We start from the raw sequence: 24163 nt of genomic DNA, 5'->3' as shown, positions 1-24163 counted from the left end.
ATTATTATTTTTTATATAAAAAATTGTTTAATGAATTTTTTAATAGTTTTTTTCTTCTAACCACTGTAAATAGTTTTTTTTTTCCTTAAAAAACCCTTTTTTTTAATAAGGGTATCACATTTCTCAAAAACAAAATCTATAGTTGTATTATATTTACTATTATATATATGTATATGTATATATATTTAAAAAGATTTCCCTCATCGTTTATTAAATTTTGGGTTTAACTCTTTGATTGAATCATACAAGAATTCCTACCAAACTTTTGACGACCTAATCCACGATCAAATTCTCATATTTCCTCACAAATAATTTCACCAACTAAATCTAATTAAGAAGGATATTACCTAAACCCTAATTAGGAATTTGTCAATTAGGATGTAATTTCGAGAATAGAAGAAACCAATAAAATGGGTGATGTGAATGCATCAAGAAACTTAAGAAATGCCATTTGGTTTCTGGAACATATAAATTAAGAAAATTAGTATATCTAGTTGTTCTATTCCTAATCTAGACAAATTAATGTTTTATGATTTAATTACCTCGTTTTCTTATCACACTATAAATAGTCAAATTAGGATCCTAATTAAAAAGTTCTCTTTATCATTATGTTTCAACAAGATATTGTTTTTTGGAAGGGAGTTCTCCCATTAATGATAATTTTTTCTTTCATGATCGTGAATTTGGTCTAATTACCCTTCTTGCTACGTCAAATACTAAATTGTCGATTGAGTTTATTTTGAGACTGCATTATATTAGCTCAAAAGCATAAATCAAGCTAGATTACGAAGTATCATTCCAGCTCATGAATTTTAACGGGCAAAAAGCCTAAAAGTAATGCAATTTTGGCAAAAAAAAAAAAAAGGAAACAAAGAAAACCTATGAACAAGCATTTCACCAAAGTTTGAATACATATGTTACTGAAGTTTAATAAAAATGTGACAAAATGGACATTTGATAAATATAACTCTAACTAGGATGGCCGACTCAATTTTTTAGTGCACTCTCTTGCCACAAAGAGCTTTTGATGAGAGAGCATATTCACTTTTTCAAACACCATACTTTAATAAGTGGTTTTCATCTTTGGTGGCTCTTGATGTAATGTTTTCTGAAGTACAATAGAAGGAGGTACGAAAACACTCACTAACACGTATTAGATGCAAGTTTAGATATGCCCACTTTCGTAATACAGCTCTTTAGTTGGTTGCAATTAGTGTTTTGAAATAGTATATAGTTGGAGGGCCAAGCCACTGACCTTGGCCAACGCTCCAGAGAAGAAAGAAAATCCTTTTTCTTTCATATATAAATAAAAGTAGGCCTACACGTTTCAGCAAAGTTGGGGAGGATTTCAACCAACTTAATATAGTTTAGTCAAAAGGAAGTTGTCATTGCCTTCTTTGTCCATTAGCTTCCTATTGATTCTTCTTTTTTTTTTTTTTTTTTGTCTCCTTTACTTGCTTAGTTCCTTCGGTGAGAACCTTTTTCTTTTTTCAATATTGATGTTTGTTTGGATCAGCTTTATTTCGACTTATCTTGTGAAACAACTGCTCTTTACAATATTTTGGTGTTAAGAAAATCCATAGTATATTAAATCCCAGACAAGTGGTCAAGGGAGTGAACCCATTATCTTTAAGTTGTTTACCGAAAACTATGATCTATTAGACATGGTTAGTTCCTATGTAAAGACTTCACTTTTATTATTTACTTTGGAACTACTTTTGTAAATCAAACCAAATGAATTATGTTCCATGAGCTGAAATCTCATATATGCATAGTAAGAGCAGTCAGAACAGCAGGTTGAACTTTTTGCTTGTACCTGTTTGATGAAATGCCAAAGATGGTGAAGCCTTGGTTGATTTAGATCTATTTCAGAGTGAATCGACAGTATTGATTTTATATGAACATTCGAGGAAATTGACTTAGAAAAGGAAGAAAATGAGTAGACTATAATGTACTTTGAGCTCAAACACACACACCATACAGAAAACATGTTTTGATAGTGATGAATGGTCAATGAGCTGAATGACATGTTTTCTTTTAAGGGTAAATTTTTTTTTTCTTTCTAATTTGATGTTTGAGGTGGGACAATATAATGTAATAGAGAACGTGAATTTCAAAGTTGAAAGGAAAATAGTTGAAAGTTTTGTTTATTGCCTCAAGGAAAATCATGAGGCCAACGACGACAACAACTTTGTTTCTTCCTCTGCGAAATGAGGTGAGTTCTTGGTGATTGGGAAAAGAATTTGACCTTTAGTATTTGGTGAGAGAGCTTCCTAATTCATGTGACAATCTTCTCACTAGGGCTGCTTCTTTGGTTTTTCCTCAGTGTGAACAGATGGAAGAAAGAGAGTTGTTTGTTAAAATATGCTCAATCAATTGTCCCCTCATTCAAGAAAGTTGTTACTAGAAGATGTTAGAAAGGAGAGCTGAAAGGTAATGAGCTGTCTGGGAAAAATGTCAAATGAATAGGCCAAAAACATTTCTTTTTTGTTTTTCAAAACATAGATACAGTGAAAACATATAAAATAACTATTTTTTCAAACTTGTTTCTTTTTTCTTGTTTTCCTTTAGGTGTACAATCATTGTTTCTTTTAAATAAAATGAAATTAATCTTCCTTCAAAAAACATGAATTTGTTAAAAGTGACACCAAAATGTATATATTAATAGTAGCGTTTTACATATCTTTGGATTATACTTCTTAAAGATAATTTTTCAAACAACCCTTGAAGCTTCAAGATCCAATGGCTAAGAACAAATCTATTTGTAAGACTAAGATATAGTTCTCCCTTTTTGTCTTTTTTCCTTCTCACTACACTGCCAGCTTCATTATTTTGTGGCTTTCTTCTTAGTTCCTTTAGAGGAACGTTTTTAAAAGCCAGCAGCTTGGTGAAAGCATCAAGCAGAAGTGTGGTGGGGAAAGCAAAGGTGAGCTTCTTAATTTTACCATATGCATTCTCTCTCCTTTTGCTTGTCACTAGGAACCAATGACTCTCTACTGTTGACTTTCAATTTGCTTCATTTCAAAAAGAAGGAGAAAAACAAATTGGTTTATTTAGAAATACATTTCTCTTATGATGGAAATTGGAGGCAGAATGAGTATCTTTCTGTTTTACATTGCAGAATGAGTATCTTTCTGTTTTACATTACAGAATGAGTCAAGGAGGTGAAGGTAGAGGAGAACATACCAGACAAGGAAACTCTGAGTTTGTTTCTTGGGAAATTCCAAATGCTGATTATGCAAATGAAAAGAAGAAGTCCTTACGAGTGCGCTACGTATATAGCATTATCTTCCTGGTAACAAATCTCATTGCTTGGTTTCTTCGAGATTATGGGCAAAGGATTGTTCCTCAGCTACATTGTAAGGAAAATTTCTTTCTTCATCTGTCCATGCATTTCCATTTTACATCCACTACACTATATTTAACAAATACAAATAAGATATTGAAGCCGACAGTTTGTGGAAGTTCTGATTCAGAAGTATTCCCATTCAGAAACTTTGCTTTTGTGCTTTTTTTCCAGTAATGAATAAGAACTGTGGATTAGATATGGTTTTTCTTTTTGGTAATTGAATGTCCCTGCAGATCTTAAATCATGTGGAGCAGGAGGAGAGGAATGTTTTCACGCACTCGGAGTTCTTCGTGTGAGCTTAGGATGTTTTGTATCTTTTTGTTAAATCATACAAAAATAAGAATATTTCTTCTTCGATTATCTTGAGAAGGCTTTGTTTAGCTAAAAAAGAGTCAGGATAGTATTTCCTATACAATGAGGTCCCTTACTGTTATTACATTGTTGCCTATGACAATAGTGTTCGGCATGTTTTGTACATCATCCATGGAAATTGTTCTGATTTCCATTCGAAAAATGAACAGAACTCTTCCTTACCATTTTATTCTTTTAAGGACCAAATTCTTAACTACAAGTTCAGATATTTTTCTTTCTGATGTTTCTCTCTACATCCAGAACAAGAAAATTGCATGAACCTCGCAATTTGTGGCATTCTAGTTGGTGGAGCTTGAAGTTTATTGTGTTTATTGTTTCTATGCTGGCTCCATTTTTCTTCCCTCCCGCGCTTATCCAATTATATGGTATGTACCGTTGGTTCAACATCCATTTTTCTCGATCTTTAACTCTCTACCTCTTACCTTTGACATAAAAATTAAAACGATCCTTATCATGGTCGATGCCTCACAATTTACTCAACTGAAATGAATAGTGATTTGATTTTGTTATTAACTAAAGAGGTTTTTCTTCTCTTTTTGAAGGTGAGTTTGCACGTGCTGGTGCAGGGTGAGTATCCATCTTTATTTTCTCCCATTATATCTCTAGGCGGTCTATTTTCATAGATATTCTGAAATGAATCTTTCTCGAAGTTTCATACTTGAAGAGGCCTTCGAATATACTGGCTATCCCAATCCCACAACTGATACTCACTATATCCCTTTCATCCTTACTTCCATAGCTTAAGATGAACTTGTTGAGTCTATCTAACTAATATTTCATTGAAAATATGAATGCTTTTTGTTTTCTTCTCATGAATAGGATATTTCTCATTCTCCAACTGATTAGTGTTATCCAGTTTATCTCATGGTGGAACAAGTACTGGATGCCTGATGAGAAGATGAAGCAGAGGTATGTTTTCTAATAGCAGCAATCCAAGAACCTTAAATTTATCTATAACAGTATCAACTTACTTTTAGCATCAAATTCCACATAAATGTCTCTACAGCTGCTCTCTCGGATTATTCACGTCGACAATTTTTTATATAGCTTCCTTCTGTGGAATTGGCTTAATGTACTCCTTATACGTTCCAAAAGTGAGATGTGTTCTCAATATATTCTTCATCTCTTGGACTTTGATTTTGCTCATTGTGATGATGGCTGTATCTTTACATTCAAAGGTATGCTCCTCAAAATCGCCCTTTTTTCATTTATAACTACAAATCATTTTCATATTCAGCTAGAATATCACATTTGTCAGCAGCTTCTATTTCAAAAGAAAGATTGAACTTATTGGTGAAGAATTTTCTTTGGAACTATAAAAGTCAGGTTAATAGAGGTCTGTTGTCATCCGGTATCATGGCTTCGTACGTTGTCTTCCTCTGCTGGTCTGCCATTAGAAGGTTTAACAATTAACACTGTGCTTTGATATTTCCTTTCTATTTTGAAGTTGAATGATGAACCTTAAACTGGTTTTGAGTGAAACTATGATCTTACTAATTCTAGTGAATGGCTTCTCAGTGAACCTGCAACCGAAAAGTGCAGCGCACGGAAGGAAGAGAGTGGGAATAATGACTGGATTACAATACTTGTGAGAATCTACAGCTTCTTCTTGAACTTTGTGGTTTCCTTTGATCTTACATTGAGGAACACACTACTCTTTTATCTAGTCTGTGCTTTTGAAGTTCCAAAGTGTGCATAAGTTGGTCTAGACATTACAATTTTATGTACTGAATGTCTTCTTCTTTGTTACGGCAGTCGTCATACAAGACAAGCTCGGAAATGTTGATGATCAAGCAACTTTTTTTCTTTGCCAGAAATTCCTGATCTCTCTAACTGATATTTTCCTTTGTTGTGTTTGTAGAGTTTCTTAATTGCAATATGTGCTGTTGTCATGGCAACCTTCTCAACTGGTATTGATTCACAATCATTTCAGGTTACTTGCTTTTGACTTTTCATCTTCAAGTGTTCATCTAAACTTCAGCTAATATTCAAAAGTATTTTCTGAACTACTAAACAAAGAAACTATTTGAACAATCCCATACAATCACAATTGTTTAAAAACAGAAAATATTTAAAGTCACCAAAAAATTTTACACCACTCAACGTCTTCATTTTCCATCTTTATGGCTTTTTTATGACAACTGAAGTATGTTTCCGATGCTGAGCAGTTTCGAAAAGATGAAGTGAAAGAGGAAGATGATATTCCTTACAAGTATGGTTTTTTCCATCTCACATTCTCTCTTGGGGCCATGTACTTTGCTATGCTCTTCATCAGTTGGAACCTCAACAACTCAGCCACAAAGTAAGAAAACGCTGCTGTATCTAAAACTCACATCTCTTTCTAATACTCAGTTTGGTTTGGCTGGTCTGTGAGATTCTTAGCACAAGATTGCATTTCCATTTTAAATTTGGCCGATTAGTTCGAATTGAACTAAACCGCTTACACCTCTATCTCACTCCCAACTTATGTGATCCTCATAGTGTTTCAAGTTTGAAGCTCTTAATACAGTTGTGAAATGTGTTAGGTGGAGTATGGATGTTGGATGGACAAGTACTTGGGTTAAAATCATTAATGAGTGGTTTGCAGCCACAATATACTGTAAGTACAATCCTATTCAAAATGCTATCAACCCTGCCAAGTATCATATAGTAGAGTCCTACTCAATAACCATTTCGTATTTTAAAATTATGCTTATAAATGTTACTTATGCTCATAAGTCTTTTGGTCAAACCAAGTTTGAAAATGAAAACGGTTTTTAAAACCTTTATAACATATAGCACAAAGATTGTAAACAATTCTAAAAATTAGAAGCTACAAATGAAATCACTATCGAATGAGATTTTAGTATAACAAATTTGCAACAACTCTCGTCATTAGGTCAACGTGTGCATAAGATTTTCATTCTAAAGCCCAAGACACTTCGATACACACTTGGAGAAATAACATTCAAAAGTACGCAAATTCAAAAGTACGCAAAACATGTTTTTGACATTTACGAGACAACATAACCGTAACTCAGTTTGATTGTACAGTGTGGACGTTAATGTCTCCAGTGGTGAGAAAGGCAAAGGTCAGAGATCATGAGGAAGGAGCTGTAGTGCAAGAGGCAAATGATTCAGCAATTCCTTGACATTGAACTTTTGGAATATTTTCTTTTCTTTATGCTTTTTGTACTCTTATTATTTTTGTCCATCCATTTTTTATTTTGATTATATTGCTGTTGTTGTCATTCTTTTAAAATGATAAATGAAAAGTGTCACAAGATTCAACAGATGGCTTTGAACTGTATTAACCACAAGAAACCTATGTTTTGAAGTAACTAGTTTATGCAGATCTCCCATTTTAAATGGCTACTGCACTCACTTATTTCTTTTTTATATTTATTTTACCAAGAAAGAAATTCCAATTTGTTAGGTTAATCAATAAATTTCATAGATTCACTAAACTTTAGAAACATCAATGTTAATAGCTCAAATTTTCAAAAAGCATTTAGTATGTTAGTTTGTCACCTAATATTCATTTAGGCCAGGTTTATCTCCTGATTTGAATATTTTAGGTATGATTGCTAAAATAAAAGGTAAGAGTAAAAGAATAAATAAACCAAACATTTTAAAAAGTTTAGAAATCAAATTAAAACAAACTTAAAATTGCAAAAATCAAAATAGAACAAACCTTAAACTTTAGGAATTGATTAGTACTTGTATTCATCCTAGTGATTATATATTGATCAAATCTTGATATCAATGTCAAATCTTTTGATCTACCCACATATTAATATATCAATGGATATTCTAATCTTTTAAACAACTGTCCTCTGACTTTACAGCATGATATTGATATCCTTAGCTTCATTGGCAGCATTGACATTTGTATTTCCATTTTCAAAATTATCTTCAAATCAATATAAAGATAACTCATATACTAAATTGGGGTAAATTCATGGTCTCACATGATGATTACTAAATTTGGATTTCTTAAGATAAATTTGTTTCAAAATTACTTGAAGAATTGTCCTCAAAATTCAGATAGACTATGCATTATTGTATTAAGAATCCAGAAAATCTTAAAGACATAATTTAGTCCGAAACTAAAAAAAAATTACTCTCTAAATTATTAATCCACAAACTTTTTGGGTTAAGTCGAGATGAATATTATTGATACATTTGTGAAATTGAAATCTCAATATAATCCTTGATTTACAATTTAGAAGAGAAATCAAGTGGAACAGATCAAATATGTCACTGAAAATCCAACTGCCAAATTATATCCTTTTTTATATTTTTATATCTTACAAGATGTATTGGGTTTGGTTATACCCTCCCACTCTGAATAAACAGCTATCTTCAAACATTGCAACCTACCAACTCAACTATGGAACTTCTGAAAAATAATGGCCAAAGCTAATTCCAAGAACTGATTTATCAAATTCCCTAAACTGTTGTTAAGGCTCAAAAATAATGAAAATGAAAGCAAATAACTTTGATAGATGAAACAAAAACATTATGCATGTCTTCAAGAACAGAATCCAACAACTTCACCATTTTTGGTGGTTAATACCAACTCCAAAATCCAAATTGATCTAATAATTTCATCACTATATAAAGAGTAGAGTTTGAACTCATTTGCATATCACCACAAGAATTATAATCTTTTTGAGTTCTACAGGCAAGAGAAGTTCTTCATACCTGACTCTCCAACATAATCATGAAACAAGCATCTTTTCCCGCCTTCCTTGCAACAGCAATCATCGTAGTGCATTTTGTGGCGTTTAGGTCTGCAGCTGTCACTGCCAATGTCGGGGGACATGAGCCACTTGAATTTTATATGCACGACATTCTTGGCGGTGCCAGCCCAACGGCGAGACCGATTACTGGTCTGCTGGGGAACATATACACTGGTCAAGTACCCTTTGCAACACCTATAGGGTTTCTTCCCCCAGACGATGGTGTTGCGATCCCAAATGCCAATGGTGCTCTCCCTACTGTGAATGGCATCAATGGGATCCCTCTAGGGACTGGCTTGTCCGGCACTGCTTTTGCTGGAAATCCCAACCCACAAAATGTCCCCCAGACCCAACTGGGACCCGATGGGTTGGGGTTAGGCTTTGGAACAATTACGGTCATCGATGACGTCTTGACCACCGCACCAGAGTTGGGCTCGCAGTCAATTGGCCAGGCCCAAGGGGTATATGTGGCTAGTTCGGCTGATGGAACTACGCAGATGATGGCATTTACAGCCATGGTTGAAGGAGGAGAATATGGTGACAGTCTCAACTTCTATGGAGTATTCAGGATTGGTAGCCCCTCGTCGCATTTGTCAGTGACTGGAGGAACTGGCAAGTTCAAGAATGCACGTGGGATTGCAGAGGTGCGATCCCTCATTCCTCCGGGCCAGCATGTGGCAGATGGAGCAGAAACATTGCTGAGGGTCCTTGTACATCTAACCTACTGAGAACCAGTGTGGTGAACAAAGAACAACGCAATATATGTGTGGTGATGAATGCAACCATGGTCTGTAGTTTCTATCAAATGCAGCTGCAAGTCAAAAATGTAATCCAGTTTTATGAAATTTATATATTTCTCAGTTGTAATTCTGTTGTGATCATATCATGAGTGAATTTAGTTGAATTTTATGATAAACTTCAAAAAAGAGAAGTATCATAACAAATGTGATTAATCGCCCTCGTGATATACCATACCGGATTATAAAAATAGTTAAAAACAGCATCAAAAGAACGAAACAAATTTAAGAGGTCGATCAGATTCAGATGTATATAACTTCACTGAAAAGAATGGAACCTTGGTTGGATATATAAACGAAAAGTTTAGGCTAGCCAATCTTTTCAATATTATTGACATTAAAGCACTGTGCACACTCAAAAGTGTTCAAGAGTAGTTACTAGGCATACCATACATAAAACCCGCGTCCAAAATTTAATTACAAGCTGGAGATCCTTATTCGCGAGATTATAGCAGCTTCATCGAGCCCATAAAGTGAATCAATCAAATGAGTTCGTAGTGATGCAGGGCCCTTTGCCACATCCATTCCCATTTCTCCTGCAATTCCAAATATTGATAAAGCCGAAGCTGTGGCTTCTAAAGCATGAAGTTGATCGACAGCAAGGAAGGCAGCAATAAGGGCTGTTACTGAGCATCCAGTTGCTGTAATCTTTTGCATCATGGCCACTCCATTACGAGCGCCAATAACTCGCTTCCCGTCTGTAACTATGTCCACAGCTCCTGATACTGCTACTATTGCTCCACTGGAATGAGCTAATGATTTGGCAGCTTCTACAGCATCCACCGACTCATGACCGCTATCCACACCCTTCAAATTGAAATTGGGACAAAGAAGTAAAGATGAAATGTCCATATATTTAAATTGACCATAAGCCATCTGTTTAAGATTTCGAGCCTATTGGAGAACAAAAGCTGTCTTTAAATTCATATAATATCGTTATCTTTCTAATTGATATTGCTTGTTCAACCCTCCATTAATTTTCAAAACTTCAAATCACAAATCTCATAGTTTCTCGTAGTTTGTAGCACAGTGTATGCCAATTGAGTTACGGTCATTTTGAAGGCAGAGAAGAAGGAACAGTCGAACTGAAATCATATCAATTTGCATCGTAAAATGAAATTGCATCTTACCATACTGGAATCCAAAGAAGCTTTAGACAGAGCGATTATTTCTGACCCATTCCCTCTAACAACGGTGGGCTTCAAATTCATAAGCTCCAAACAAGCCATCATCCGAAATTTAGACGCTCCGGCCGCCACCGGGTCGAGAACCCAAGGCTTCCCGGCCTTTACCGCCAGTTCACTGGCGAACTTCATGGCGGGCAACCAGGCGGGAGAAAGCGTGCCAACATTGATGCAGAGAGCGTCAGCGTTGGGAGTGAAATCTGGCAACTCCTCGACGGAATGAAGCATGGCCGGCGAGGCTCCGGCGGATAAGAGAGTATTGGCCATTAAATCCATTGAAACGAAGTTGGTGATGCATTGGATGAGCGGGGATCGGGTTCGTACGGCGGAGAGTGTGGCCCACGCTCTTGTTCCCCATTGCCGTCGCTGTTGTTCGTCTTCATCGTGCTTCGAATTCATCGCTTGATGATATGTTATCTCTGTCTTTCTCAATTCGCACTGTTCGAGAATTGGATTCATCGCCTTCCCTCATTTTAACCATTTAATTAAATTTCGAACATTATTAAATATAACCAAGAAAAAATATATATTTACAAAATATAAAGAAATCTTATAATTTTTCTTAGTTTTAAAACGTAAAAAATAGTTTAAATTTAGTTGGAGAAAATTTCTAATACAAATTTTTTTAAAAAAAAAACTAAGAAAATTGTAAAAGAATAAAAATAGAATCGCAAAAATAGCAAAAAAAAATATATATAATAATGTAAACCATATCACTATATTTTCTAAATTACAAAAGTATCAAATTTAAAAACAAATAGCTCTCTAATAGTTGTCTAATATATTTTATTACTTGTCATATTTGTAATACGCAAAAAAAGAAATACTATAAGCTATTTTTTCCTACGTTTGATGCAATTTCTTTTAAAAGTTTTTAATCATAAAACCCAAAATAAAAAATAAAAAGAAAAAAGGCAAATTATTAATAAATCGTTTAACAATGAATTGTTACGAATGGTAAAAAAATTAAAACTATTTATACGACATAACAAAAAAAAACTTAAATGGATCATAAAGAATTTTTAAATAGTTTCAACTTTTTCTATATTTGAAAATGACTAAAAATAATATATTAAGTAATGAAAATACCAATAATACATCAAATAAGGAACAAAACATGGATACTCCTCTAACTTTTTTTACCAAATTATGAGTCTTTTTTTTTCTTCTTTACATAAAGTACGGATAACCAAAAGTTATAAGAAATGTATTTTTTACTCAAATTTTGAAAATAAAAATATATAACTTTCTTTTGAGTATTTAGAGATTGAGTCGAGTCATAAAATCTATGTTTGAGATGCATACAAGATGAATGTTCTTAATAAAACGTGTAAACTTCAATCATACACTATGGAAATTGAGTCATGGCTTAGGAACACCAACGGATTTAATATAGATCTAGTGGGGGTTCAAGCACCCCGAAACCGCATGCTCTTTCTATAATATAAACGTAAAAAACTGAAATAATACAATAGTAACAATTAACCCAACGACAAAACTGTCATTTAACCACTTCTACACCCACATTTAAATCCCACAACTTATATTTATTTTCCAAATAAAGCTTTCTATCAACGAAATATATAAATCAGGAAATCAGTAGTCCAAATGTCCCTTAATACAATAAGAGTTAGAGGATTACAATCACGATTCTCATGGTCATTAACAAAAATAACATTTCGTTGAGATTTACTCTAAAAAAAATATATATAACTTTTGATTAATTTAAAAACAACTCTCGATTTTTTATTGTTATATTTTATAAATATTTAAACACAAACAAAATTTATTTATTTATTTATTTATTTTTGAATAAATTTTGTGAGAGATAAAGAAAGAATAATGAGAATGAAGACATTGCTATCAGCTTCAGCTGAGCGACACCTTAACTCACAACTCAACAAACCAACCACCACAACTTCCCCCCGTAAAAGGATGCAATCCTCGCCGGCGCCGCCGTCTCTCGCCCCCTCCCCCGCCGCCGTTGCCCTCAAAGACTCCAAAACCACTCTTTCCATCATCTTCGCCACCGCCCTCTTCTCTCTCATCTTCTTCCTCTCCATCTCCTCTTCCGCCCACCTCTCCTCCTTCTCCTCCCCCGCCCTCCCCCGCCGCCCCAAACCCGACCCCTTCCTCTTCCCCACCCGCCAGGCCCACCGGACCGTCTTCCATAGCAGCAATGTTTCTTCCGACCCTACTCCCCCTTCTATCGCTTATCTCATTTCCGGATCCAATGGGGATTCCGATCGGATTCTTCGCCTTCTTCTCGCCGTTTATCATCCTAGGAATCATTACCTCCTTCACCTCGATCTCTCTGCTCCTCAATCCGAGCGTGATTCTCTTGCCCTTGCCGTCGAATTGGTTCCCATTTTCAAAGCTGCTCAGAATGTAGATGTAATCGGTAGGGCTGATTTTGTATATCTCAAAGGCTCCTCCGCAATTTCTTCGACGCTTCACGGTGCCTCTCTGCTCCTCCACTTGTCCCCGAATTGGGATTGGTTTATTCGTCTCACCGCCGATGATTACCCACTTGTCACGCAAGACGGTAATTTTTTTAGAAATTTTCATTTGCGATGAGTTTTCCCCCTTTTTTTGAGGACTTTGTTGATTGAGTGATATTCCTTGGGTCTTTTTAGATCTTCTTCACATTCTGTCATTTCTGCCTAAGGATATGAACTTCGCAACGCATTCGAGTTACATTGGGTGGAGAGAGTAAGATTATCACCCTTTCTCAATTCAATGCTTTTTTAAAGTTTCGAATTCTTTTTTCTGAACTACCAACTCTTGTCCTTGTTTTTGATGAAAGGGCCAGGAAATTGAAGCCAATAATTGTTGATCCTGGGCTTTATCTTTCTGAGAAAACTGCCATGTTCTATGCCACCCAAAAGAGGGAATTGCCTAATGCCTTTCAATTGTTTACAGGTAGGCCTTCCCATTGATTGCTGGCATCTTCAGTTTAATGTTTATCTATTGAACTTCAATAGCTTCTGGATAATGGGTTTAAATTGGAATGGTGCAATATTGCTAACAGTAGAGTCTTAGAAGATGTGGGGATTCTGGGTTCATTCCCAGAAGGCTATAAAGTTCATTGGTATTGTTGGTATATGCTGGATCTGCACTTCTAGTTTTGTAAATGGTGGGGACTCTGATGTTGGGAAGCTGTCTAGATGTACTACATATAATTCTATTGTTCTTTGCCAAATTGAAAACTCAACTCGTTAAAGTATAGGTGCAATCATGAGGTCAAGGGTTCAAATCTCTTACACCACGTTTCAACCCCTATTTGTTGAACTCATCGTCAAATTAAACATAATTCAACTAGTCAAGATATATGTTCTCAACAAAGAGCTTATAGGCTCAAGTTTCCCACCCGTTGAACTCAATTTTTAATTGTTTGTCATTCCAAACTTAAAAATGTTGATTAACTTGACGTGGAAATGACATCCTTGTATGTTTCTCTTTCCATTTTGATGCTGTGTCCCAATGTCTCAATTAGTATTGTATGTCTTTCGATTAGAATGTGGATGAGAGAGAGATGAACTTGTGGTGATAGTCTATATTTTCATTTGATAGGCAGAAGAGTTTTATGGGCAATTGTCTATGTTCTCGTATCATGTTATCCAATTCTAAGATAATGAATCCAACATGAATGTTGATGTTCGGTTAAGCATGTTGATTATAGCTCCCTAAAATTAGACCCTTCTCTCTTATGATCTTGATTATATTCAACAGAACAACATTTGAACTGACACTGGAGATCTCCCCCACCACCAATTTTTTTTCCTGCAGGTTCATCTCTTTCTATTCTGAGCCGAAACGTTGTTGAGTTCTGCATCCTTGGAACGGATAATCTTCCAAGAACTCTATTGATGTACTTCTCAAATACTCAATCTGGCCACTTGAACTATTTTCCAACCGTCCTTTGCAATTCTCATCAGTTCAACAAGACAGTCCTTAATGATAATTTACTTTTTGCCATATATGACAAGCCACCTAAAGAACAGCCCCACGTCCTTGGCTCCTCTGATTTCGATCTTATGATTGAGAGTGGAGCAGCCTTTGCCACAAGATTTAAGTTGAATGATCCAGTCCTCAACCGGATCGATAATGAAATCTTGAATCGTGGTCCCGGACATACTGTGCCTGGTGGGTGGTGCTTGGGGGAGGCTGGAAATGATACATGTTTGGTATGGGGAGATGCAGATGTAATTAGGCCAGGGTCAGGAGCAAGACGACTCGAAAAACGAATTGTTGGATTGCTTTCAAATGGTACCTTTAGATCGAACAGGTGTGTAGTTGTTGAATGATTCTTAACAATTGAACATCCCCAAAAGAAAACAGATGGGGTAAAGAATAGTGCAAATCCAGGCAATGGACTTTGCCCATCTTGATTGATTCTTTATCCTCCGGAGAGTTTTTAGGTTATTTAGTTGTTAATATTAACCAGGCGTGGAATATATGTATATTTGAGTTTAATCACACGTAAGATATTGGAACTTTTGACCTCTAGGTCGAGTGGAACTTTTGACCTAGAGGGTATATCATGTACGTCTAATTGGATCAAGAGTATATCATAAATGTCTAATCAAGTCATTCTCTAGTTGTATCTAATCTAAATTTTCAAAAGGTTTGATATAGACATGGATTTAAACTCATGATTTAAAGTCTAATAAATTTGTGAATTTTTAAAATTTGAATACTTAGGAATCAAATAGATACAAGATATAATCTTATAATTAATGATTTTCTCATAACTTTTGCATCAACGAGTAAGATAATTTTGTACTTTGTAGTAGTTAGTCCACACTCAAGTATGAAACACATGAATTTTGGAAGGCCTTGAGATAAATAAATTCATAGTCAATTTGAATCAGATAAAGAAACCAATTATCGTTTGGATAGAAAAAAAAGAGTACTGAAAACAAGAAAAACAAATCTACAACATACACAATGGATTTCAAAAAGTGAGTACTCGTTCTTTGAAAAAATAATGAGTTGGGGAAGTCGATGGAATTATTCACCCATTCAATTTTTTTGTGTGAAAATATATAGAAGGTGAAAGGCCATCAGAAACACAGCATACAATGTATTTTATTGGCAAAAATATGAACTTCACAAAGAACCATTTTGAAAACAAATGTTTATTATGACAATCACACCAAATCATAATTGTAAAGCTAGTGAGCAATGAATAAGATTATATGATATACTTAAACTTCCCAAAGAAAGGTCCAGTAACCTACGTTAAGCAACTTTCATCCTCTTCGAATGCATCAGTTTCACTATAGGTTGGGGAAGAAATCGATGTTCGGCGATCTGAAGACCATCAGAAAACTCCAAAAAAAGTTGCTATAGCAAAAATTAAGAAGAGTACACCTCCTAAGTAGCCAACCTGATAGACGGTAGAGTGAGTTGTTGCATTAGTGATTAAGGAAATGAAACAAAGAGAAGTTGGTATATATTTTCGGAGTAATTATGAAATTATTCAAATCACTTTTGTAAAATCATTTTGAGGATTGAGAGTTCACTTTAAGCATGCGACTTAAATCTACATTTTTAAATACAATTTTTATAACAACAAAATTCGTTTTTAATAACTAAAAATATGTTTAAGAGTGATTTAGTATATGACAATGATTTTAATCATTTCAAAATCAATTTCAAACATGTCATTCGGGTCCTACCAGTTTTTCAGAAATGTAGTTGGCGAGTAATGCTCCTCCTAGAATGGCAATGGTAGTTGCAATTAGGTGTCCAGTGATAGCTCCCGTCGCCACACCCCATGGAGACTGTAGAGTGGAAATTGAAAAAGAGAGATTACTAAAACTTGAAATGAAAATGAGGAAGAAAAATAGACTGAATTGCTGGCTTATAAAATACAGAAAATCGAACCTGCGCAGCTCCAAGAGCAATGGTTGCAAGCATTGAGCGATCACCCCATTCCTAATTTCCACATACTGATTCAAACACACACTCGAAAAAGTAACAGAAAGCTTTAAATTTCCCTAAATTGATTTACTAACTATGCCACACACTCAGGTTGAATTTACGAATGTGATATAAATGTGATAGCTACAAGGCATGCCTACAATGCACTTTTAATTAAATCGCTGACGAAGTATCATAGGTTACTAAATTTGGAGCTTTTAGCGATCTATGACTACTCAACAAACTTCTCCTATTGTGAGTTTAACACATGATCTCATTTTAACATATTATGCTTTTGTATTCCATTTCTGCTGAAATAGTAATGATTAAAAATTACTCACAGCGAAAAATATAAGGCTGAACGACTTCCAGATGATTTCAAGAGGATTGGAGAGCCGTTTTGAAACCTGAAAACAATTATAAAAGGTTTTTGTAATAGAGCCTATCGAAACAAAGTTCCAAACCCAGAGAAAACTAATAATTAAGGATCTACCTTTTCTTTAACAAGCTCCTCTGCTTCGACATATTCATCAAGTTCTGGGCCACTCTCATCACCTTGTTTAGGAACGCTCGAGGGAAGATCCCATGCATCTTTTATGGCCTTGAGACCAAAGAACAATAGAAGAGTTACTGCTGCATATTCTCCAATTGGTAAAGCTACATGAATAACAGCAAATAATTATTGTTAGAATTATGGACCTAAAACCATGACTAGGAGCAGTATTATTTGTTATGATAGGAAAAATATCAAATATAGAATTGTATTTTTAATAAAACAACATTCACTAGTTTAAACAATAAATCCAATTGTATATATGAAGCACATATAGATTAAGTTGTTTACTGTCACAGCAGAATCATATCTAGTACATTATAGAGAATGAAGAGCCAAAGTTATTGTCTTCACAGAAAAAGCAAGACAGCACGTTCTAAGAGATTAACAGCCATTAATGAGTACATAGACATGTTTGAGACAAAAAAAAAAGTTAATTGAGGAAAACATAAACTTCGATGGTAATTCCATTATCTTTATGTAACCAGATAAATCGCAGAAGAATAAACTGCATTAAATCATCAATCCCGATAAGAATAATACAAGACAAAGCAACATTCTCTTCGCACAAAATTGAAGTAAATTCTAGACCAGTTGAGAAACTCCAAATAGCACAGCTTACTTGTCTGGAACTGAGCGGGTACTGAGTGAAATATCCGTCCAATTATAACTGAGAGGGCCGTCATAAGTGAAAGAGCTCCCATAGATCCTAACAGAACCTGTTCAACAATTCAATACCTGAATAGAACTTTCAATTCCTAACCAAGTCATATGGGACAAAATAAAAGATGAAAAGAGAAACGGAAACATGGAACAAAATGCGAGAGAGTGAAACTGAGAGGGGGTATACCAGTCCTTTCTCATATTGCATGGCCAAAAGTGCAGCAATGAAAAACGTCTGTCCAAAAGAGAAGGTATAAGCTGAAGTTAAGCCACAAAAACATTAAGCATCTTGAAATTTTGTAATATTTGGGTAACTCCACTAGAAATTCTCTGAATTGTAATGTGGTTGAGCAAGATCAATTTTCAAGCTTTCATGTCTCAATGGATTGATCACATATTTTAGTTGTTTAATTTTTCTTTAATTATCTATATTTTCTGCCATAAATTATATGGATATGTACAATCCTTCTACCGATAGCCAAATTTAGAATCTGGATAAAATTGAAAACATCTCAGGTTTGATACAGACAGAGTTCCGATGAAAAGAAAAGGTCACCTTGTCCCCAATTTCAGAGACAAATATTAATGAGAAGGCAGCAGTGAACCCTGACTTGGCAACTGCAGCCAAGATAGATGAAGGTCCTCCCTTCACAAAGGCAATCAACGAGAATACTAATCCGCATCCAATTAGTACTAGTGCAATAGAAAGAGGATAAGGCAACCCGCTAGGAGACTTCTCACTGCCAAAACATAGAAGACATATAAATGAGTGAGGAAGACGACTAGATAATCGATTCACTAAATTACAAAGCAAGGCGAGAAAATCGGTTTTACACAAAAAAAAAAATTGAAGTTTTTGTTGACTACAACTCAGTGAAGCAATTAGCATGATTACAGGTGGAATTCATTGTCGATTATACAAAACTCCGTAAAAATTTCAAATGGAATAGAAATCCCAGAAACCAGATTAGTAGAATTTTCAGTTTAAATGATAATAAATAAATACATCGGATTTTTTAATCATTGATCCATAAAATCAATTGGAATTGTAGGGTAACATAGTGCATTACCATAGCCATAGTCATAGAAATCCAAAGTCCAAAATTCAAAACAACGTCAATAAGCTTCCTTTTCAACTCGGAAAAACCAAAACAAAAACGAAGAAACTCACGTTTTAGATGAACTGATATCAGGTGCACTACCGGAAATAACATGATGGCCCTCTTTTTCCTCCTCGTGCTTGTATCCATCGGATCCGATACTTACATTCGACGAATGTGCTCTGATTTTACCATACGTCCTGCTCAAGCTCGTCACTCTTGTACGTTTCACTGTAAGCAACATACTCATTACTAACTCAAATATGTTCACATAATGCACACAATGCGCATATCAACAAAAGAATCATCCATAGATAATTCGAAGAGACTCACAGCATTTCGAAATTGCAAAATCAAAAACCAAAACCAGATAATTACACAAAAACAAAGGAATGCAAGAGAAAATTACGCGATGTCGATACGGTCTTAGAAAATACACTGCCAGAAGCAGAACAACTGGGCAAAGAATCGAGCAAAGGCGAGAAGGGAAGCTTCTTCCCCGTTGAAACGAAAGGCGAGCGAACCACCAATCCTTCCATGTCTCCTTCTCTTTTCCTTCCTATTACTTCATACTTCACCTACTGAAGAGCCATAATTCTCGCCGGCCGGCGGCGGTTTAACCGGAAAATATCTCCGAAGTGAAGTTGAGTCTCCGCCAACAAATCCGTGTATGAGTTCCGAAGATCGCCACGTCGCAGCTCCAGAGATAAAACGGGATGCTTGTCTCCAACTTCGATACGACGAATTGATGATAAAAACTCAATCGTACGACGGCGTTTTAGGCTAAGGCCCAACGTAGATGGACCTGGGCTTTGGATACGACCCAATGACTCGCTCTCGTTTGGGCCTGTGAGCCCACGTGGAAATTGAGCTTCTTAACTCCAAGGTTGGAGACAGAAAATATTTAATTATTTGACTGTGAGAAAATATAGTTAATTAACCATATTTTTATTTTCACTTATGTAGTCATCTTCCTCTCTAGCAATTCTATGGATCTATGTCGTCGAGCACACTCTTCTGGTCTCGAACTTCAATCAAAGTTCATGGTTGTTTGATAGTTTAGGATGAATAAGAAGAAACTTAAAAAATCGTACCTCAAATATTGAAGTTAACGTACAAGTTCATGTTAGTTGAGTTATACCAATACTAGACAAATCGACTTGATTTTGAAATGAATGATTAAGATGACTAAATCAATAATAATAATTTTTTCTAAAAAGAAAAAAGGAAAAAGTGATTTGCTATCATTTCTAAAATTGTATGAGTAAGGTAGAAAATTGTTAAGCATGGCATTCTTTTGAAACTATAGTCACAAGGTAAAAGCATGCTTTGAATTTTGTTTCCTAAATTATAAATCATGACACTAGAAAATGGGTTGGTGAGCAATTTGACATTTGGTTAACAAAACCAAAACATCTACGAACTGGTTCGGTGTTGAATTGCTTCGTCGAGTTAAGAACGTAATCGTTTCATCGTTGTTCTCATTGTACCCATTAAATTCATAAGAAAAAATGAAAAACGAAATTAAAACAATGATATGATCGATACTAAATTCCTTGGATTTAAAATGAAAAACCTCTGGAAAAAAAAAGATTTAAACGGTTTTTTAACATGATATCATGAATTCAACTTTAAAAACGGCGAATTCAACGTCCAGGATATTACTTTTCTTTTACGAAAAATTCTAAATTCTATTTATTTTTTTTGAAAAATACTTGTGAATGAATTACAAATTGGAAAATTTTAAAGGTAGATAAAGTAGTGGAGGTCAAGTCTTTGTTTGTTTAATTAGCAAAAATAAATAAATAAATAAGTAATCTTATCCATCAACAATGGAAATATAGACCCAACAATTCATAGGTTGGAAATAACAATCTTATCAATAATTTTGTGGGCTACTTTCTCATGGTTTTTTTTCTCCTTCTTTTACCAATGTTTTTAGGTAAAATAGAACCTTATATGAATAAAATTTCAACATCATCTTAAACAAAAACCACACATAATTTTTATTTTTATTTTTTTAAGAAAATCATACTTGATTCTACTTTTCCTATAATTTAATTTAATTTCTTTTTTGCCATCAAAGAATTATTCAAACAATAAATAGAAATTCAATTTTGACGTTGGATAACTTGAATTTTATCGAAACGACACCTCATCACATAATTAAAAGTTCATTTACGATCAGTGGTGTGGTCAGTGCAACATCATTATTATGTTTTGCAAATGTTCTATCTTCACTTTTATTTTTTAATCTTTGTGTTTCAATGGAAGTTGTTTTCTACTTTGTTATCATTTTCTTTTTACATAATTAGAACTATATTTAGAAATGTTATATTTTCGGTTGGTAGAATCACACTTTATGTTTCTCGCCGTAACTTTTTTTAAATAAATCACACGCAACTTAATAACAAAGAGTAATAAATTTCAATTTTAGCAATTTAGTGAGAAATTGATTAAAAATTTTGGTGTTTAAAAATAAAAAATTTTGTTATTTACGTTCCACGAGTGTTTTTAAAATCAAACTAAATTTTGAAAACTAAAAAAATAATAGTTTTTAAAGACTTATTTTTGTTTTTGAGATTTGACTTAGATTTCAACTCTTAGCACGCCACAGTATGAATATAAGACTAAGAAAATGGACTTAATTTTCAAAAACAAAAAACAAATATAATCTTGTCATTCTATAGAATAATTTTTTTTTCTACATTTTGTAAATATTTTCAACATGTTTGTCATTTACAACAATTTTTCTTATATATATATATATATATATATATATATATTCATCAGTTTTGGATTGTATCTAATACATATTGAAATCCTAAACTAATAATAATAATTGTGTCAACTTAAAGTACTCTATAACCCTATTCTATACTTCATTAGACTTAAATCCAACATGTAAAACTTATAATTTGAGTAAATTAAAGTCTTAAATTTTTTTAAATCAGTTAATTTAGATATAATAATTTATGCATCAGTGCAGTTCTTAAACATATATGTAAATTTCTTCAAATGAATGGTTACTTACCTTCATTGTAAACACGTTTTAAATCATTCATGTTAAACGTATATGTAAACTTCTCCAAATTGATGGTAAAAGTAAATGCATTCATGATTGATCTTAAAGAAAAATTACGACCAAGAATCTAAATCGACTCATATTAATACTTTTTAAACCGACCTTAATATATAATATTAGTCAAAAGTGTGTATAGATATATTTCTAAAAAAATAAAATGCCAAATGAAACTAAACACTATACAAAAATTAGAAAATTGATTTTAGTGATAGAAATGAATTTATGATTGTTTCTTGAAATGTAAGGTTTGTACAATTGGATAAAGACTTCCACTTTGGAAAAAAGTTGTAAACCAAAACAACATATGCCTTAAAGGAATTAATTTAGTCAAAATCATTATATGAAATTTGGTTATAAACCTTAAATTTGACTTTCTTAATTATCATCACAATGGGATCCAAATCATTTCCAATTGATACCCTTTTAATGTATATCTATTTAAAATATTAATTTAATTTTTTTAAAAAAAATCTATTGTGATTGACTTATCTAATTAAATTTTTCAATATTATTGCAAATTTTTTCTCTCTTTTCTTTTAAATTTAAATCAAAATCAAGATTTCAAACATTTTTTAAAAATATTTTTATAATTTATGGTGAGTTTGTAATATTTTTTTAAATGATTAACTTAAAAAATAAGATATTTTAGAAAGAAAAAAAATTTGGAGGGTTGAATTTACATTTGAGTTCTAATTTTAAGTGTCTCCTTTAAAACGTACTTTTTTTTTTATATCAATTCAAATAATCCTTAGTTTAGCATACATTATAGACTTCGTATCTTTATTATGAATTACATACCATACTCTATACATATATAGCTTAAAAATATATATTATAAGAAGTTTAGAGTATAAATGTTCGATCTTATTTTAGTTGTTTCACTTAAAACTCCATATTAGTTACTATATTAATTAAAATTACAAATTTTTATAGACTTCTTTGAAGCACCAACGAATTTAACATAGGTCAGGGGACTCGAGCCTCCCTCAACTTTATTGTATTTATATAATATATATATATAAAGAAAACTGTTTATTTTTTAATATTTATAGTTAGCTAAATGGTTATTTTGTTTGTCTTTTAGTCCCGGAGTAAATTTATGTTTTCCTTTTTATTGAATTTTTACCTTTATTAGCTCATATGGGGATTGTTATTAATCGATTCGGTTTGTGAATTAAATTAATACGTTACAATTGACAAACTCCTATTGCTTGAAGTCTATCATCAAACGTTGTGATTAATAAATAAATAAATAAAAATAATTAGAGAGATAAGTTTTTTTTTTTAAAAAATAAGGGTTTTTAATATTTGGTTATTTATTCTAAACCTATCTAATTTTAAAAAGAAAGAAAGAAAAAAGAAAAAAGGGTAATTTAAGTATATTTGAATTTGATAAAGAAAGGTTGGAGGGCACGTGGGTTGAAAGAAGGCTCCGCTCACAAGACTTTGACTTTGGTTGTAAAATGACGGTGGACATTAGACTACCAAACTTCATCCCATCCCATCCCATCCCATGCCGTCCCATCACTACTTATTATTCTTTTTGTTTCACACAAATACTCCAAATTAACTTTCTCCCTCTCTCCCTTTCTCTCTCTCTTCTAATTTAAAGTTCAAAAATATAATATAGTTTTAGTGTGACGGACTCAATTTAGGCATATCTTTTATTTCCATTTTGCCTTTAAATTTAAATATATATTATAAATTTATCGTTCAAGTTTGAAATTTTTTTTTTCAATTTTAAATTTCAACTTTTATATTTTTAATCCCAAATTTTCATAAAATATTTACTTTCGATATTTAATGTAAATGGGGGCAAGCATAAGTAGGTCGGAGTCGATTTTTTGAACAAACTGCTACTGAACTGACCATAGTTGGGTTTTTAGAAAATTTTCAAATTGACCTCAACTATGAAGGAGACAATTCACGATCAATCAATTGGTCGATTTAAGCCTTTAAAATTAGAAAAGAAAAATGTTGTCCGTTTGGATATTTTCAAATCAACATCAACCAAACACCTCCTTATTTTTCATTAACCACCTTCAATTAGGTCGATTTTAGTTTGTTGGTTTGGTTTTTTTGGTCTATCATGCTCATTCCTAATGTTAATGTTTATTGATTTACTAAATAATTATGACTAGCTAATTATGCTTCGTTCTTTTTTAATGATCACTATCAGAATTAGGGGGAAATTGTAAATATAGTATGATGGTCGTTGTAAGTACACTCTCAAACTTTCAATTATAAAATTTAAGTCTTCAAGCTTATATAAGCGTTAAAATTGAACCCTCAGACTTAAAATAGTTGTAAAAATTAGACCTTTAGATGACTACACCAAATTTTAAGGATAGTTTTTACCATTTCACTAAAATTAATTTTGAATTTTCAAATAATAATTTTTTTTCAAT

The 24163-nt window shown here is 33.3% G+C and overlaps 5 protein-coding genes across 8 annotated transcripts; 3 read left to right on the top strand and 2 right to left on the bottom strand.

Moving 5' to 3' along the window:
• The first annotated feature begins 931 nt into the window (after positions 1-931).
• LOC103483517 (uncharacterized) lies at positions 932-6993 on the top strand. 3 transcript variants are annotated; one of them, XM_051086025.1, is made up of 16 exons: positions 932-1128; positions 2161-2215; positions 2327-2433; positions 2851-2926; positions 3122-3359; positions 3583-3659; positions 3927-4086; positions 4264-4288; positions 4541-4630; positions 4728-4899; positions 5048-5121; positions 5240-5309; positions 5583-5654; positions 5890-6023; positions 6247-6320; positions 6755-6986. In XM_051086025.1, the coding sequence occupies exons 3-16, from the start codon at positions 2411-2413 to the stop codon at positions 6850-6852; spliced, it is 1383 nt and encodes a 460-aa protein (XP_050941982.1). In that variant the 5' UTR covers positions 932-1128; positions 2161-2215; positions 2327-2410; the 3' UTR covers positions 6853-6986. The 3 variants fall into 3 exon arrangements, with proteins under 3 accessions (XP_050941982.1, XP_008438413.1, XP_050941983.1); XM_008440191.3 differs by having other exon boundaries at positions 932-2215; positions 6755-6993; XM_051086026.1 differs by having other exon boundaries at positions 932-2215; positions 3151-3359.
• A 1187-nt stretch (positions 6994-8180) lies between these two features.
• LOC103483515 (hydroxyethylthiazole kinase) lies at positions 8181-10924 on the bottom strand. Of its 2 annotated transcripts, XM_008440186.3 has the most exons (3): positions 10373-10909; positions 9631-10049; positions 8181-9256 (listed from the first exon to the last, which is right to left on the bottom strand). In XM_008440186.3, the coding sequence occupies exons 1-2, from the start codon at positions 10883-10885 to the stop codon at positions 9660-9662; spliced, it is 903 nt and encodes a 300-aa protein (XP_008438408.1). In that variant the 5' UTR covers positions 10886-10909; the 3' UTR covers positions 8181-9256; positions 9631-9659. The 2 variants fall into 2 exon arrangements, with proteins under 2 accessions (XP_008438408.1, XP_050941981.1); XM_051086024.1 differs by lacking the exon at positions 8181-9256 and having other exon boundaries at positions 9526-10049; positions 10373-10924.
• On the top strand, positions 8427-9173 carry LOC103483516 (dirigent protein 18). The gene has a single exon (XM_008440188.3). The coding sequence runs from the start codon at positions 8427-8429 to the stop codon at positions 9171-9173; it is 747 nt and encodes a 248-aa protein (XP_008438410.1).
• A 1314-nt stretch (positions 10925-12238) lies between the features above and the next one.
• LOC103483514 (beta-glucuronosyltransferase GlcAT14A) lies at positions 12239-15019 on the top strand. Its single transcript, XM_008440185.3, has 4 exons — positions 12239-12971; positions 13063-13138; positions 13233-13348; positions 14216-15019. The coding sequence occupies exons 1-4, from the start codon at positions 12269-12271 to the stop codon at positions 14731-14733; spliced, it is 1413 nt and encodes a 470-aa protein (XP_008438407.1). The 5' UTR covers positions 12239-12268; the 3' UTR covers positions 14734-15019.
• Positions 15020-15497: 478 nt separating this feature from the next.
• On the bottom strand, positions 15498-19405 carry LOC103483513 (protein PAM71-homolog, chloroplastic). Its single transcript, XM_008440184.3, has 10 exons — positions 19080-19405; positions 18742-18901; positions 18127-18310; positions 17758-17805; positions 17530-17626; positions 16848-17011; positions 16696-16761; positions 16319-16369; positions 16111-16215; positions 15498-15818 (listed from the first exon to the last, which is right to left on the bottom strand). Exons 1-10 carry the CDS (start codon positions 19207-19209, stop codon positions 15753-15755), a joined length of 1071 nt encoding a protein of 356 aa, XP_008438406.1. The 5' UTR covers positions 19210-19405; the 3' UTR covers positions 15498-15752.
• Between the last annotated feature and the right edge of the window lie 4758 nt (positions 19406-24163).

This window comes from Cucumis melo, chromosome 6 (assembly GCF_025177605.1).
Source record: "Cucumis melo cultivar AY chromosome 6, USDA_Cmelo_AY_1.0, whole genome shotgun sequence".
Taxonomy (NCBI): Eukaryota; Viridiplantae; Streptophyta; class Magnoliopsida; order Cucurbitales; family Cucurbitaceae; genus Cucumis; species Cucumis melo.
The sequence above is the reverse complement of the archived record's forward strand: the minus strand, read 5'-3'. Positions and strand labels throughout refer to the sequence as shown.

Excerpts from the sequence above, each read along its gene's own strand:
- LOC103483517 (XM_008440191.3), top strand. The coding sequence starts at position 2,411 with ATGTTAGAAAGGAGAGCTGAAAG. Across the intron at positions 4,087-4,263 it reads CGCGCTTATCCAATTATATG|GTGAGTTTGCACGTGCTGGT; the intron begins GTATGTACCGTT and ends CTCTTTTTGAAG. Across the intron at positions 6,024-6,246 it reads CTCAACAACTCAGCCACAAA|GTGGAGTATGGATGTTGGAT; the intron begins GTAAGAAAACGC and ends GAAATGTGTTAG.
- LOC103483516 (XM_008440188.3), top strand. The coding sequence starts at position 8,427 with ATGAAACAAGCATCTTTTCCCGCCTTCCTTGCAACAGCAATCATCGTA.
- LOC103483515 (XM_051086024.1), bottom strand. The coding sequence starts at position 10,885 with ATGAATCCAATTCTCGAACAGTGCGAATTGAGAAAGACAGAGATAACA. Across the intron at positions 10,050-10,372 it reads CTTCTTTGGATTCCAGTATG|GGTGTGGATAGCGGTCATGA; the intron begins GTAAGATGCAAT and ends TTCAATTTGAAG.
- LOC103483514 (XM_008440185.3), top strand. The coding sequence starts at position 12,269 with ATGAGAATGAAGACATTGCTATCAGCTTCAGCTGAGCGACACCTTAAC. Across the intron at positions 13,139-13,232 it reads AGTTACATTGGGTGGAGAGA|GGCCAGGAAATTGAAGCCAA; the intron begins GTAAGATTATCA and ends TTTTGATGAAAG. Across the intron at positions 13,349-14,215 it reads TGCCTTTCAATTGTTTACAG|GTTCATCTCTTTCTATTCTG; the intron begins GTAGGCCTTCCC and ends TTTTTCCTGCAG.
- LOC103483513 (XM_008440184.3), bottom strand. The coding sequence starts at position 19,209 with ATGGAAGGATTGGTGGTTCGCTCGCCTTTCGTTTCAACGGGGAAGAAG. Across the intron at positions 18,311-18,741 it reads GATATCAGTTCATCTAAAAC|TGAGAAGTCTCCTAGCGGGT; the intron begins GTGAGTTTCTTC and ends ATGTTTTGGCAG. Across the intron at positions 15,819-16,110 it reads ACTACATTTCTGAAAAACTG|GTTGGCTACTTAGGAGGTGT; the intron begins GTAGGACCCGAA and ends ACCGTCTATCAG.